The 16,843-nt window shown below is 32.6% G+C and overlaps 1 protein-coding gene across 2 annotated transcripts; it reads left to right on the top strand.

The window, feature by feature from the left end:
* The first annotated feature begins 2,745 nt into the window (after positions 1-2,745).
* On the top strand, positions 2,746-16,832 carry LOC140040247 (molybdenum cofactor sulfurase-like). Of its 2 annotated transcripts, none has more exons than XM_072086032.1 (14): positions 2,746-2,854; positions 5,876-6,032; positions 6,225-6,905; positions 7,398-7,474; positions 8,958-9,157; positions 9,462-9,578; positions 9,780-10,037; positions 10,278-10,440; positions 12,104-12,188; positions 12,661-12,776; positions 13,824-13,917; positions 14,612-14,739; positions 15,293-15,396; positions 15,945-16,832. In XM_072086032.1, the coding sequence occupies exons 1-14, from the start codon at positions 2,815-2,817 to the stop codon at positions 16,050-16,052; spliced, it is 2,328 nt and encodes a 775-aa protein (XP_071942133.1). In that variant the 5' UTR covers positions 2,746-2,814; the 3' UTR covers positions 16,053-16,832. The 2 variants fall into 2 exon arrangements, with proteins under 2 accessions (XP_071942133.1, XP_071942132.1); XM_072086031.1 differs by having other exon boundaries at positions 14,612-14,768; positions 15,292-15,396.
* The last annotated feature ends 11 nt before the right edge of the window (positions 16,833-16,843 follow it).

Genomic DNA, 16,843 nt, shown 5'->3' with positions numbered 1-16,843 from the left:
TGCTCTACTCCTGAGGCCAAGAAAATCGAACACCAAAGATTAATTAAATATTCATAATTCCAGAACAGTATAAAACAATAATGAATTGTTGAAGATGAAAATTATTTGTTGAAAGCCTGACTATTCTAGCCTATGATATTCAACTTGGCTTTGCCTGAGCATTGAATAGAAGAGTTAATCTTTCATAAAAATATTCTCCCCATTCACTTATATACATTCATTATAATTGATATTGTATACATAAGGTTTATAAATTAATAATAATGAATTACCATTTAAATGTTGAGTTTTCTTTGTGTAGTGAAATTGGAGCTTGTAATCATCATGTAGTCTTCTAATCATATGGTCACGTGATCACATCCTATGGTCACGTGATCACATCCTATGGTCAATTCTGTCACAGGAACAACATCACTAGCTAAGCCAAAGAGCATGTTTATCATGTTGATTTTGTCCTCATACTTGAAAACTATTTTCATAATAAAAAAAAAATTTAAATTAAAGACAAATATGATAACAGCAGTAGTCAGAATGTCTTAAGGAAAAAAACCTGAAGGAGAAATTTGTAATCTTTAGCTTTACTCTATCCATGTTAAATCAGTATTACGAGTTTTAATTAACTAGTGATTTAATAAAGATTCTACTCATATTAAAGACATTAATAGCAAACTACGGACCATGTACTTGATTAACGAGCAATTGCGACATACGAAAGAATTATATAGTCTCCTGATTGGTGGCTCCACTAGAATTACTAGCTATAACTTTAAGTGATATTTTGACACCTGGGGCCGCAAATCCTAATCTAAGAGGCAGTAAGGTTGGTGCAGAAATGAATTTTAATAAAAGCATTTGAAAGCCCATAAAGTATTGTAATTAGTAATTGTTAACACTTACGAATGTACACATTTAGCTTGACAGCATGATAAATTAAATGTGTTTTAATTGAAGGTTTTACAAACTAAAGCAGACATAAAGAAACAAATTTTAAAAAGTTTCCTTATCAGTTGCAAATAGAGGGCACTGTTTAATGTCCTTAAAGGTAATCATTCATATGAGGGTCAAAACAATTTGACAATATTTTTATTGTAATATAAACTAAAAGTATATTTTCAATATTATTTTTTAATAAAAATTTGTAATTATTGCTAGCAAAATAACATTTTAGAAAGTAAAATTTACAGGCCATTCAATATAAATCAAATTATATACATACTTACAATATTAAATTCAATCCTAAAGATATAATCACTTTAATACCTCTATGGTTCAATAAAATAAAATACAAGTGTTATTATAGACTTTCAAATATATCGGAAACAGAAACCAATTTTTCTTTAGTTTCAATAATTTGGATTTGTAAATATATCCAAATTGGTGTGACCTTGATATATGAATAGATACCCTAGAGAGAATATTATGACAGGTAAATTTGGAAGGGGAAAAAACATGTTAAATTTTTAAAGTGCTAGATTAAGATCAAGGTAAAAAGCATATTTTTTCTAATTTACAAGCTGTCAAAAATAAACTGAAAAAAAAAAAGAAATAAAATATGAATCCAAAGGCTGATTTAAGAGTCATAAATCTAGGATCCTTATATGTGTAATCATTTATCAATATTCATTTTGTTACCACCATTAATAGTAGAAATAATATTAATATTTCATATTTTATTTATATAAAGTAAGTTTAATATCAAATTAAAAGCAAAATGTGTTGAAAAATAATGCAATATATATTCAAACAAATTCTATTTTAGCATTAGGTAAAAGTGTTAGAAAGCATTGCTGTGGTCTCGTTGGCAATGGGTATAATAGCTGTGGTATATGGATTTGCTATGGTATTCGCCAAATGGTACAGTTTCCAACCAAGTCGTAGTACTTATTTTCAGCTATAGTATATATAGTTATTAAATTAATATTATAGTGTTAATATTTTTCTTTAGTCAGCAAAGTTTATATTTGAGTTTACATGAAATGCTACCGTGAAACTACCGTGCTGATAGAAAACATTAAACACACGTTTGACCCATATCAATGTCATTGAAAAATGCGTAGACTGTAATTGAAAATGATAATATATGCAATTTGCCCTCTCTCGCAAAATAACCCAATTCAGACTGCACATTCATTATGATTTGAAACTGCTTTAAAATTTCTTTCCTTGTGTAGAATGTAACATAAAATTTATAAATAAAATGAATAACAAAAAAACATTTTTTTTAAACTGAAATTCATAAAAAAAATATAGCTAAAGTAACCAAAAGTGACACTAACTTACCAGTATGTAAGTAAGCCTTTATGGTCACTCACCATGACACACTCACCAGCACCCCTTAGTAGGCCTAGCCCTAGTTTTTTAATAGGCCTACCCCTAGTAGGCTAGTGCTAGCGAGCTCTTCTATATAAGAGTAGCCCTAGGCCTAGTTAGGTTAGGGCCTACTAGCACTAGCTGGCTAGCTAGGCTAGTAGGTGTAGAGTAGCCTAGGCCTCCTCTAGGCCTACTACTAGCTTAGGTCTAGCCTAGGCCTAGTAGTAGTAGCTATAGATAGCTTTAAAAAAGGCCTAGCTTAGACCTAGTTACTCTGCCTAGCTAGGCTTAGGCCTCCCTAGGCATACCACCCTACATCGCTCACACCTACTCGAGCATGCGCCGCGGGAAGAGAGAGGGGGATCGGAGAGTGCTCTTTTACAAAAGTTTTGATATTTTGATATTTAAGAGGGCGCTGTTTAATGTAAATAAAAACAAGAAGTAAAAGTCACAGTACGAAACGAAGAAAAGTTAGGCTAAATTTCGGTTGATTTCCATAGACAAATGAACGACAACATTGAAATTGAATTTCCACTTTTGCAAGGTAATGGGATCTAATAAGAATTAGTTTAGTGAAATTTTATAAAGCGTTAAATACAAGTTTAATAGGGTTTTCTAGCTAGGCTCCCTCTCTAGGCTCAGGCTGTGTAGGGTGTATAGGACGCTAGTAAATACCTAGAGTAGAGTATAGTAGTAGTAAGTAGGCTTACTACTAGTAGTAGTAGGCTACTCTAGTTAGAAAAGGGCCTACCCTAGCTGGGCTAGATAGATGGGCCTATTTTGTATATGCTAAAATGTGTAGGTTGGTAGGGGCCATGTGACAAGGCCCAGCCAGTCAGCTTTTCGTACCTGAAACCCCTCATGAAACATCACATAAACATGAATGAATATTAATTCACTATAGTCATATCCATAAGGTGTGACGTAAGAATTTACCTAACTACAATTCACAAATGAAAACGCTTTCTGTCGAGCTGTCTGTTTAGTCGAATGAATTAGACTATGGACTTTGCATGTCGATATATGGGTTCCGACAACTTCTTTTTATTTTATATTCTGAGAGTCTTTAGAGGGTTAGGTTAAAGACCCCTTCCTTACGTTTTTTAGATCTAATTTAAAATAACAAACTATACGAGAGGTCATTCACCGACTTAGGTAGAGCATTGTTTCTCAATTTTTATCATAATTTACCATAAAATGTACATTTAAGACAAGGAATGACCTGGTTTAATGTTTTTAAAGTAATATGTATGTATTTTTTTTGCAAAACGTCACAAATGGTGTTTAAGTTATATTTAGGAAGGAGGTTGGCTATCTTTCACATACAGATTCCCCTAATATTCAGGCCTACTTTAAGCGTTGGTCAAGACTAGCAGTAGAAAATTAGTTTCAATGTGGCCGGAACTCACTGGACATTACTTTCTGATTGTTGCATCAAATTGTATGACTATGAAATGATTGCCTGTTTAAAAAAGACTGATTTACTGTTCTTATGTTGTGAGCGATTTTAACGGTTTACAAGAAAATCGCAAGAAAATCCTTGCACAATTTGAATTTTTGCAAATCGCACATTAATATAATAGTTTAGTTTAGTCTATTGATCGGGATTCCTGCATGTTTTTGAGACGGTATGTTATCCTGTACGCTTTCTGTAACTCTTGAAATCTGCACTGATTGTCAATCATTTTTAACAAATACATTTTTGTACTACTCTTTATCAATTAAAACATATGCCTGTCGTAAAACATCAATCTATCTCATTTTACGACATAAATCTCATGGCCAGACACATGCATTTGCTCATTATTGCTCCATCAACTATCAAATAGCGTGATTATGTTTGCACACCAATCATGATGGTACAAGTTTAAATAGCAGTGCTCGCATTACTTTGACGGTACATCTACTCATTAATGGATATGTCATTCCAGCAAATATTCGCAATTTGCCAACATTAATGTAAGATGTATTATTTTGTAAAAGGTCGCATTTATGATTTGTGAGAAACTAGTTATACAAAGTATATTCAGAGATTCACTTTCATGATTTAAAAGTATTCTTTATGAAGTTACTGATTCAAATGTATCTCCTGTAAAAAATAGAACTCTCTTCACTGTAGATTCAAATTATTTATTATACTTACATTATCAGTTCCTATGTGACATGTATCCAACATATACTCAATACAACTAGTGCAATTTTTATATCTGGTGCTATTTTTATGAATAGTCATTTGCAGTAAACCACCATGTTTCATACAAAAACAAACCCTTAATCGAAGCATTTGGAAAAATTATAATAATATGTATTCATAATATTATCATAATAATGATGACCAACAGTTTAACACAAACAGTATTAAGTCAGGGAGGTATAAAAAGAATAAATTATTTTATGCTCCCTGATTATTAGTGAAATGAATAGTGTGGCCTCTTGGTAGAATGTTGTAAGTATCAAAATAGGTTACCATGTTTGAATGTTAACTGTTGCTGATTGCAAAAGTACGATAATAATGTAAAATTCATCCATTAGAACTACTGTATGATCTAGCCTACAAAAAAAAAAAAATCAAAGGAGATAATCCACAAATCTCCTACTTTTCAGTGAATATAACCTTTGATGTTTATGATATAAGGGTAGTTATAAAATGTAAGTACCAAACATATTGTGCTACCATATTGCTGAAAGAGATGATAACATTTAAGAGGGTATCAGTAATATTATTTGCATAGGTTGTTGCACTGTGTAGTTAAGTAAGTGAATTAAAAAAATAAAAGTCTTAAATATACATGCCACCCAAGGCCAGGTACAGTGCCACTCCCCAAGATTTAGTGCAATCTCTATCTACTGCACTGAACAAAATACAGTGCCACTATCCAGCTACTGTACAGTGCCAGTCCCCAAAATTTAGTGCAATCTCTATCTAAGCTTCAGTCACATTGCACACTGAACAAAACACAGTGCCATTTCCCAAGATCTAGTACAATCTCTCTCTCCAAGATACAGTTACATGCCACTGAAGCAGTGGCGTAACACTGGGGACCTTGGTTTATAACACCCAAGAGACCCTCTAACACTGGTTAGTTTCATCAAAGCACATGCTCTTGCACCCCTACATTCGGTTTAGCGATTAATTGCTCATATTCGTTATGCCATAGTAGTATACTAAACAAAATATAGTGTCACCGCCCAGCTTCTGTACAGTGCCGCCACCCACTTATTGTACAGTGCCGCCACCCACTTATTGTACAGTGCCGCCACCCACTTATTGTACAGTGCCGCCACCCACTTATTGTGCAGTGCCGCCACCCACTTATTGTGCAGTGCCGCCACCCACTTATTGTACAGTGCCGCCACCCACTTATTGTACAGTGCCGCCACCCACTTATTGTACAGTACCGCCACCCACTTATTGTACAGTGCCGCCACCCACTTATTGTACAGTGCCACTACCCAAGCTACAGTTCCATTATGTGAGCTAAATAAGTGCATCTACCAAAGTTTTAGTACCTTGTTAATTACCCAAGCTACAGTTTATTTTTCTCAAATTTGTGTCCACTATTAGATGTTGTATATTTGGACCATGCTGCTGCCACGTTATATGCAAGAAGACAGCTTGATAGTTACATGCAAGATATCAGCAATCACATCTATGGTAACCCACATAGTAGAAGCCAATCAAGTCAACTGACCTCAGAAGTTGTTGAAAATGTGCGTGAGAGGTAAATCAAATTATTTCTATCAATTAAGTTTTAATTTGCAAAAAAAAAGAATAATAAATTTAATCACTGTCTCTAATCACATGGTAATCAGCAAGTTTTTAAAGTGGTGTTTTTGTTATGAGAAAAAAAAATATTGCATCAGACAGAATTTGAACCCAATGTTTTAGTATTAATAATTTTTTTTTAATACAGAATCTTAAATCATTTTGGAACATCTTCGGAGTACCACAGTGTCATCTTTACTGCTAACAGTACAGGTGCTATTAAATTAGTTGCAGAAACATTTCAGTGGAACAGACTTATCAATGAAAATAGAAGATATGAAAACGATGGACTCAATTCGAATAAAGGCATTTTATACTATCTTGAAGACTCCCATACATCTGTTGTCGGAATGCGTGAATACGCATTGAAACACGGTGCAGACTTTAATTGTATCTCAGAACGCGCTGTTTTAAACTCGATAGAAAATCTTCCACAGGTTTCTGAACATGACGAAACCGAGTTACCAAACTGTTTGTTTGCCTATCCCGCACAATCTAATTTTTCAGGAAGAAAGTTTCCATTAAACTGGGCGAACAATTTGAAAAGGAACGAAATTTCGTGTTTTGTTGGTCGGTGCGGAAGGTGGTGTGTTCTGTTAGATGCAGCATCTTACGTTATGACATCTAAACTTGACCTCAGTTTGTGCAATGCTGATTTTGTTCCCATGTCATTTTACAAGATGTTTGGTTTTCCAACGGGTATTGGGGCTTTGATTATTAGTAATGAGTCTGCTTCTTTCCTGCGTAAAACATTCTTCGGAGGAGGAACCGTTCAAGCGTATTCAAGCACTGAACATTTTCATGTGCCAAAGGTTAACATCCATGAATGGTTAGAAAATTATTTATTTTAATTTTTCTAGTCTGATAATTTTCATTATGTATATAAATGAATTATTCATTAATTACAATTGCATGAGTGGATATAATATATGCTAATGGGTGGTCTGAAGGGACAAATCCAGGACCAAAAAGTTTGGGTTTCCACTCAAAAAAAATTACATTTTTTGTAGATACATAATTATACCTCATGAGAAACTTGTTTTATTCAGGAATACATAAGTGGATATAGCAATACAAGCTTTAAAATAGATAGAGCAAATTTATTATTAGTCATTTTGTATCTTATTCCTTCATTCAATTGTAGGTCATCACAGTCTCATGGTACCTATTTCATTATGCTATGAAAGATTTAATACGTGATATTAATACAATTATTACTGTATGTATGTGCCATGCTATCACTTTTGTAAGCCCACAGAGTATATTGTGCTTGTGCTAATAATATTTAATGGATAAATTATTATTTATACATATACTGTAGGTTTGAAGACGGAACTCTTCCATTTTTAGACATCATCGCTTTGCGTCACGGCTTTGATACTTTACAGGGTTTGGCAGGTATGTACTAATTAATGGATATTTCATCGATTTCATGAACTGTCGTCTCTGGATTTGTACATTTTAAATGTATTGCCGCCAGTCTATTCACCTCCTAAAATCTTATAAACCTCATCATTATTACTATGATTGCACCTATAAGAACATCGACTATGTACTCTTCATTTAATTGATAATTAAATCCACACAATATTTATTCAGAAAACTGAGTTTAGGAATGGAGACAAATGTCTACATTTTAATCTTGGACCAGTTGCAGAGAGCGCTATCTCATCTGTCTGAATGATAAATCATAGAGATGAAATATTGTGCTATTTTATTTTCAAAGAGGCGAAGTTCATGTAGTGAAATATTTACTTACAATGGTATGATATAATACATGAATCTAAATGGTCAATATTAATCTACTGCAGTTACTGCAGCATGAGTAGCTAAAATTTGTTCCTTTATCCTGATTATTAAATTAAATATAAAATAAATATTTAGCAAGCTCTTGAGGTGGAGGAGGAGGGGGAGTTATCATACACAACTGTTTATTGCAGTGACTGCCTCTTTAAAAAATAATTTAATTACTGCAGTAACTGCAGAGAATAATGTTTAGATATTTCAAAATTATCTTAATTGTTCTTACTAAGCAGAAACGTGACCATGAGTCATTGCCTACACTATCAAACTTTATGTGTTCATATATGGACATGACAATATCATCACTGCCGTTTTTGGGAATATCACTACCATATTTGAGCACAACACTTTTTTTCATCAAACTAGTTTGATAGTGTTGACATTATAGCTTAAGTCAAATCATACATTTATATTATTTACAAGTATAAACTTGTTTTGTGTCACCTGCATACGTGTAGAAAATGAATGATAGTTCTGTAATATTCTACAATTTAAATCTCCTCTAAGCTTTGTCTTTTCACCACCAGCAGCCTCAAAATTGTTTCAACACATTTATTATGACCATCCATAAGGCTATATCCCTGTATGTCATCAAATGTGTACTATAATATTGAACTGTAATATTTGGAGTCTTCAATATCCGCTGCAGATGTTCTGTAGTATTATAAACTTTTTTCAAGGATTAATAATAAAGACACCAACATGCCAATTTAATCTTCCCAAAAGCAACTCAACAATTTATGGCATGGCACTTGTGGTGACATCAAAAAGATTTAAGTATCAAGCAGATCAACAATACTAGGATTTGATTATAATAATAAAGGAATGAATAATCTTTAAAATGAATCTAAATTCAGATGCTGTAATGACAGATGCATTTCATGTAAGATTTTAATGTCAAACATCCAATGATTATTTATTAAAATATTAATTAGATTTTGATGCTTGGTTTCAATATTGATTTCTTTTGTAGCACCATAGGAAATGACGTGTAATTTCTTTTTGTGAGAAAACTATGTTTTAAAATTGTGAATTAATGATTGATGGCTCATAAATTTCTTTTAATTTCGTTTGCCAGGGGGAATGCATCAGATTTCGCACCATACATTTGCTCTTGCCAAATATGTCCATCATGAACTAGCATCGTATTGTCATAGCAACAGCAAGCCTGTAGCTAAGCTTTATCATGAAAATAACTTTGAGGACATCAATATTCAAGGTGCTATTGTGAACTTTAACATAATTAAAGATAATGGAGATTATGTTGGTTATTCAGAAGTAAGAACATTAGTTAGACCATTACAGTAGAACATCTATTAAGGAAACACCTTGGGACCAAATCGTCCCCTTAATAGGGGTTGGCATCAGTGTTAAAACATATATTATTATATTAATGTTTCATATTAAAGTGTCCCCTGAATAGTTTTACCAAATAAGGGATTCTACTATATGGAAATTTTCAGGACCCTTAATAGGGATTATTGAGGAATAAGAAAAATATAAATACCCCTTAATAGAGGTGTCCCAAAGGACGCACTCTACTGAAATGTCTTATCATAGATTGGCTTCATTCTTTTTATAGGTCGATAAACTTGCCAACTTATACAGTATTCAACTAAGAACAGGGTGTTTCTGTAACACAGGAGCTTGTCAGAAATTTCTAGGCCTGACTTCTGATAAAGTAAAGAAGAATTTTGAGGTAATGCATAGACAGGATTCATAGATTGATTTTATAATCATAGTTTTCAATTTAAGCTCAGCTGGAGATTCTGGTGTTTTGTATTCCATAAACTATTTATTTCATGTCTTATTAAAGACATGATTTTAACTACTACAACTTTTCTATGTCTTCAGATTCTTTCCAATTTGACATTATTTCCAATAATTTAAACTTTTTTAGGCTGGACATAAATGTGGAGATGACAAAGACCTGATCGATGGTCAACCTACTGGATCCGTACGGATATCATTTGGCTACATGTCCAGTTGGAAAGATGCAAAACGATTTCTCCAGTTCATTAGAGAATGTTTCATGTCTACAAACCCTGAACCATGTGAAACTAGATTGCGGCAGTATGCTGAACCAGTTGAAACTAGAACCAACCTGTTCCTGTACAAAATGTTTCTATACCCAGTAAAATCATGTGGTGCAATGGAGGTAATTTTTTTTTAATCTACTAATTTAAAGCTCTGTCTACACTATGACAAAAAAATGTGGATGTGCCCAAATATGTTAGTGATATGACACCATCATGTCCATATATGTGCACATCACATTTTTTTGTCACATGAAGTTTGATAATGTAGATAGAGCAGTTTAGATTTATATTGATTTGATTTTACAATATAAAATGGATATTCTATATATGATTCCTTTATTTTTTATTTTTTTTATTAGGTTAAAGAATGGAATATTGGTAGTAGAGGGTTTTTATTTGATAGAGAATGGATGATAGTCAATGAAAACGGAGTTGCATTGACACAGAAAAGAACAACAAACCTGTGCTGTATTAAACCAAACATTAACCTTAAGGAAAATACTCTTATTTTAAATGCCAAAGGTTAGAAGCTTAATTGTTTTTTACAATATTATTTGTTTATTGTGTTTTCCATGCTCAACCAGGGTAGCAAAAAAACAAGACTTGCATTACTGTCTTAAAATCACTTGCAAAACAATATGGAGTGTCTTTATCAGTGATTTAAGACTGATAAGACAAATGATTCCTTTGTTCTTGATTTATGTACCTGCCTCTACAACCACATTACAAGATTTTAATATAACTAAAAAAAAGTAAAAACAACAACACTACCAATCTCAAAAGACATCCCACTTTTGATGCTCCATTTGGATGATAACTTTATTCATTTGCATAATAATAGTAATAAAATATAACAGTATATTATAAATAAAAATTCCAAAACCAAGAAATCAAAGCTTGTAGAAGAAAATATAAATAATCAAATGGCCGAGCACTTTGATCGAGTCAAATGGCTGAGCGGTTAAGGTAGGAACGCCGTTTAACATGCACCTATAGAGCCAACAATATCAGGTTTGAGGACGACTTGCTCACTACTGGAGGTGGAACAAGTCTTCTCGGATAAGGACTATAAACCATAGATCCATCAGTGTACACAGTTTGCCCATGTGCACTTTAAAGAACTTAGTTCATCATTCGAGATGATAAGTAGGGGGTTACATTGGTGAACTGGTTCACAAACTACCTATCTTATAAGGAGAGTGATTAATTTACTATTGTTAATCCTTGGCCATGTGTCTAAAGACTTAAATAAAATAAATACAACCATATAATTGTAATTGTACTATTTACAGAAACAAATCAAGTACACATAGATTTACAGTATTTATAATTTGTCAAATTTATCCAATTTTTGGTTATTATTCATGAAATAAAATAGGGTAAGGTTTTAGGTTTTTTTTAATATAAAGAAGAGGCAGGTGATAATGAAAATGTATAGACAGCTTGACTATACATTTTCTGACATCTACTTGACAATGATTTATCTCTGCACTGTAAGTCCATTATATACAAATTATTGTCACATAAAAATAAGAAATTTAAATGTCAAAAGTTTAAAAGGTTCAACTTTATTTGTTTTGATTAAACTTTACTTCAGATTAAGATTTCATTTATTTAAAAAGATTGTCTTATCTATAAATTAAAAACAAAATTAACAGAAAAGAAAGACAAATCTTTCAAAAAGCAATAACGAAATGAAAGTTCAAGTAAATATGAATGCCTATCTAATAATAAAAGAGAAATTCAAGTTATTACAGCGAACAATTAAAATATATATCTATATAAGAGACTTTGATAAATACTGTCATCTATTTAAGATGCCACTGACTAAATATTTAAGCATACTAGTCTTTTGTTTTCATCTCTTTTTCTCTTTGTCTTTTTGTGGTTCTCTATAGATTTCATAGTGTATATACAGTATGCCCAATTTATACTTTTTCCTTTAATAATTTACATAACTACAGTGGCGTAATTGCTATGAGCCCTTAATAGCTAAACCTAGGGGGCCCCTGAGCAGTGACCAGGGTGAAAACAGGCATTAAAATATACCGAAAACGTCCGAGGCCTCCAGCGTTAGAGGGCCACTTAGGGTTCCTAAACCACGGGCCTGAGGCCTTTGCGTTACGCCACTGATTAACTAGCTATTAATCTTCATATGCTTATTTTGTTGTTTTGTTTACAATAGGAAAAACACCAATGACTGTTCCACTTGAGTGTGATGTACCATCATCATCACAGAGTCTTTGTCAATCACGAGTTTGCATGCACAGGTACGAGAGTGGTCTACCAATGACAAATAGAGCTGGTAGCATCGTTGTGCCAAATGAGAAAAAGACTTTTGTTTGTATTACACATAATGAGAGGGACAATATCTCTCTTCCATAATCATTAATTTTAAATTTGTAGTGCCATTGGAGCCATCCAGATGTTGTACTAAGCTTTGAGTTAAAAATGTAAAAATATGAGATGGGTCCGTAAAACCAAGGTCTGCATTCACCATAATCAATCTTCTAACTACATCTAAAGCCGAAGTATAGTAATGTCTCGGGTCCATTTTTTCGTCGCCACCAGATAGACCTTCTTCACCAGTGCTTCTATGAATGGATGACAGGAACACTAGTAGATCATTAACCCAATACCATTTTGATTAATTCAAGAAATTATCTGCTTGGGGGACAGAACTAAAGATGAAAGTAAAAGTGATGATTTGATTTGATTTCAAAACTACCTTTTTTGTAATAGGGTTCAAGGAATTGATTGTGGTCAAGAAGTTTCTGACTGGCTGACCGATGTACTAGGCCAACGCTGTCGACTAATCAAGAAGAACAACCAGTACAAACGCCTTACAAAATTGAACGGTACAGTATTTACAGTTTTTAACTATAACCCTATGAATTATAGTTTGATTTGACCTCAATTATTTGATTAGACCTCAATCATTATCACAATTTTCACAATTTTACTGTACTGGTATGGGTATAAAGTAAGACTCCTTAACACAAAAGAAATTCTAGTTTTACTGGTGAGTTTTATGAGCTGCGTAATGTAGTGGGTTTAGCATTTATCGAAATAGAACATTTAGCATCAAAATTACTCCGTTTTTGTAGGTATAGCTTAAATCTACATATATTTGATGAGCTATTTGCCCACGTAAGTATAATTCTAGGTATTTTAGCATGCACACCTGTCTCATTAATGATATTGAGTGGTGTCTGTTTCACAGTCTGTGATCATAAAAGGTGTCCCAGGTGTTTGGAAGTTATACAGCCTCTGTTTCATATCAAATACAATACAATTAGAACATTACATCTTGAAAGAATTTCATTTAGCTTCGATTTTGTATAGATGACAAATTTCGTTTTTGTAAAAGCACAAGTTAACGGAGTACTTACTCGAACGTTTCGATCTCTATCAGAGATCCTTCTCAACTGACTGTTAATGCAGCTTGGTCATTCTTGACGTCATCTGTTGATGACGTTGTACGCCTCTCGCATTTGTACAATGATTTGATAGACACATCACCTGGCCGAGCCCCGCACAACCTCCAACCTACAACCGGAGGCGTACAACGTCATCAACAGATGACGTCAAGAATGACCAAGCTGCATTAACACTCCGCAGTCAGTTGAGAAGGATCTCTGATAGAGATCGAAACGTTCGAGTAAGTACTCCGTTAACTTGTGCTTTTACAAAAACGAAATTTGTCATCTAGAACATTACAGTCTTAATGTTTCCATGGTTTTCTCAAACAAATGAACAGGTGGAAGAATATATATTCAGCAATAAAAATGATAATATCTGTCTGGTGTTAATTAGGTTTTGTATTTCATTATCTTATTGCTTGGCTGTATCATGTTACCACAATTGTACAGTTATGGTTTTCTATACATTATTATTCCATCTAGGTGAAGCTGTAGAAGTGTCTTTTGCGAATGAATCCCAATTTTTATTACTCAATAAAGCAAGTTTGGATCATCTTCTTGAATGCATACAACAAAGGTATTATTATGATTATAACAATAACTAATAGAAAAATAAAGCTTTTAAAGAACGATGTTTCTACTACATCATCGAGTCATTATCAAGTCCAATGAAGAAATTCTAAACAATAATGATGTATTTAATGCAGGGGCGCAGCAGAAGAAAAAGGGAGCAATTTCCCCCCCCCCCCACCCCAACAAACCTTTTGAGAAATTATTTAAACACCAAATTAATAAGAGCGTGCAAACTAGCTTACATTTACCTATCACCCTATCCTCAATCATTATCCGATGACAGGGGAACACTCACCTTCTAATTCCTTCATGTTAGTTGGCCGACATTGCATTATCCACCCATCCATCGTTTTAATTGTTTTATTTGCTCATATTTGGTTCTTAAGGGTAATTATTTTCTATTTCCTTGGGACAAATGTAGTAAGTATTCAAACATAAAATGCAGACAGTATTCCACTGATTTTAAATACTGAAATATAACACTTACCCTAATGTATAAGAAATGCTAATATTTTGTATTCATGACATTGATGACATATTGTTGATAAAATGATGATAAAAATTCTATCATTTCTTTCAATCCACAATTTAAATAAATAAAAAATTAATGATGTATTCATATATTTAATAGTTTTTATTTTATATTTGTTGGACATAATTTTATCTTTTACACTTTAAAATTTGTTTTATATTTTAAGAGACCACATTATTGGAGTTAAGAAAGATGATATTGATTGTCAGATGGATTTGAACAATCTGATTGGTCGATTTCGTGCCAACTTCGTTTTCGCAAGTCAAGAAGCGTTTCAAGAAGATAATTGGAAGGAAGTTTACATTAATGACTTAAAATTTAACGCGAGTAAAAAATTAAAATATTGGGTGGGGGGGGGGGGTACATAATATAAATGAATATTAAAATATATCTAACACATTACACAATTTGAAGGGTTATTTATATGGCATACTTATTATAAAATATTTCATTAAACACTGAATATATATAAAATTTAACATATGGTAGTTTAACAGGAAAAATCAGTAGATCTGACACATGGCAGCCACTGTGCACCATCTACCACAATCAACATACTAGGAGACAATTTACTTTTCAAATAATGTATCAAATTCTTTATTTCAATTCTTTTGTGCATTTATCTAAATGGGACAAATGACTTTAACATCCCATTTGAAGGATGAGGAATCTTGTCTAGTGACACAACCAAGATTGCACAACATAAAGATGCCTCTGTGTAAAATATTGAATCAAACTTTTTATTTATTTATTGAGCTTGAATTCATGCATTCTCTTTTTTTTTTTACATTTGCAAGTAATAAATTGGATAATAAATATAATATATTTTCATTTGATGGTATGTAGGTTGTTGGTCCATGCACAAGATGCCAAATGGTTTGTGTTGATCAGGAGACAGGTGCTAGAGGTAAAGAACCACTGCAAATACTATCAAAGCTCAGAGGCAAAAGGGTAAGTTATACCACATATACTCCAATCCAAATTTGTATACAAAATTAACGTATTGTATTGTGAGCATGTGGGGTTGAATTTAATTCTCGGTTTCTGTTTGTAGTACTAAATAAATAACGGTGTATATTGTAGTATTAACTTTTAATATGCTTTATAAAAAAATAATATAATATTCGTTTTTATATAGCGCTTATTGCACAATGCATCTTAGCGCTTCACATTATTGCCCCAGTAATTTTTGTTGATCAAACACGTATGGTAACATACTCCCATAACGCAGCTAGTAATTAGCGCAAAGTTGTGTCTGGATCTAACTGGGTACCCATTTATACACCTGGGTGGAGAGAGGAAAACATAAGTAAAGTATCTTGCCTAAGGATACAAGCAACGCAGCGAGAGTTGGATTCGAACCACAATCTCACGATCAGTGGTCCAACGTCCAACACACTGCGCCAGACGCCCTCTAAATTTTTATGTAAATGTATACAGTATATTTCCACTTGACAATGTACTCAGAAATTCTTGTTTGATTATTTTTTACAATATAGATGTCTTTTGGAGTGTATCTTCATCTAGCAAGCCAAGAGTTGAATGGTAAACTAAGTACATCTGATTCAGTTAGAGTTGTACACAATGAGATAGATGAATCGAGTTAAGAACTTTTTACAGGCTGAAAACATGGCATGGCTTCATTTGTACTAGAGAGTACAATTTATATTATTCATTTATCAACATGAGGCCAATTATATGTACTTGGCAGTTCTCATCTGTCTTCATTTGTGCCTGATGGGCCCCAGTTATTCCAGCCCTATTATTTGGATCTCAACCTCAACGATAGTTAATCAAGGACAAAAGAGTGCTAATCCAAAACGATGTTGCAATTTGTTCTATGTTTCTTGTACCAACGTGTATATAAGGTAAATGTTGGTACTGGTGCTGCAAGGGTAATTTTATTATGTAATAATTTAAGCTAATGTTGAACTTATAAAATCAATACTGTACATAAATTATTTTCCAAGGATATTTAAACAAATCTTCCAGTATAACAAATTATAAATTAAGCAATTTTGTATTATATCATGGAGAAATAACATTTTATATATATATATATATGAATCTTACATAAACAGAATGTATAAATATGGATATTCTTACAGTGTATCATTACTTTTAGCCTAATAATTGTATGTACATTTTTTAATCTGTATATACAGTATGAAAAGCATCAGTACTAATATTAAGGGTTTATGTATATTTTTACATTAGTAAAATGGCCAAGATAATTTTTGTAATAATACAATTTAAATACAATGTATAAAATATTATATATCTTTATATTATAGTGGTTTTATATATTTATGTTAATAGAACTAGAAAAAAATCAGGGTATAAAAAAAATATATATATCAGTATAATGGGTATTTATATATATATTGCATAAAGCTGT

Source organism: Antedon mediterranea, chromosome 2 (assembly GCF_964355755.1).
Source record: "Antedon mediterranea chromosome 2, ecAntMedi1.1, whole genome shotgun sequence".
NCBI classification, from domain to species: Eukaryota; Metazoa; Echinodermata; class Crinoidea; order Comatulida; family Antedonidae; genus Antedon; species Antedon mediterranea.
The sequence above is the reverse complement of the archived record's forward strand: the minus strand, read 5'-3'. Positions and strand labels throughout refer to the sequence as shown.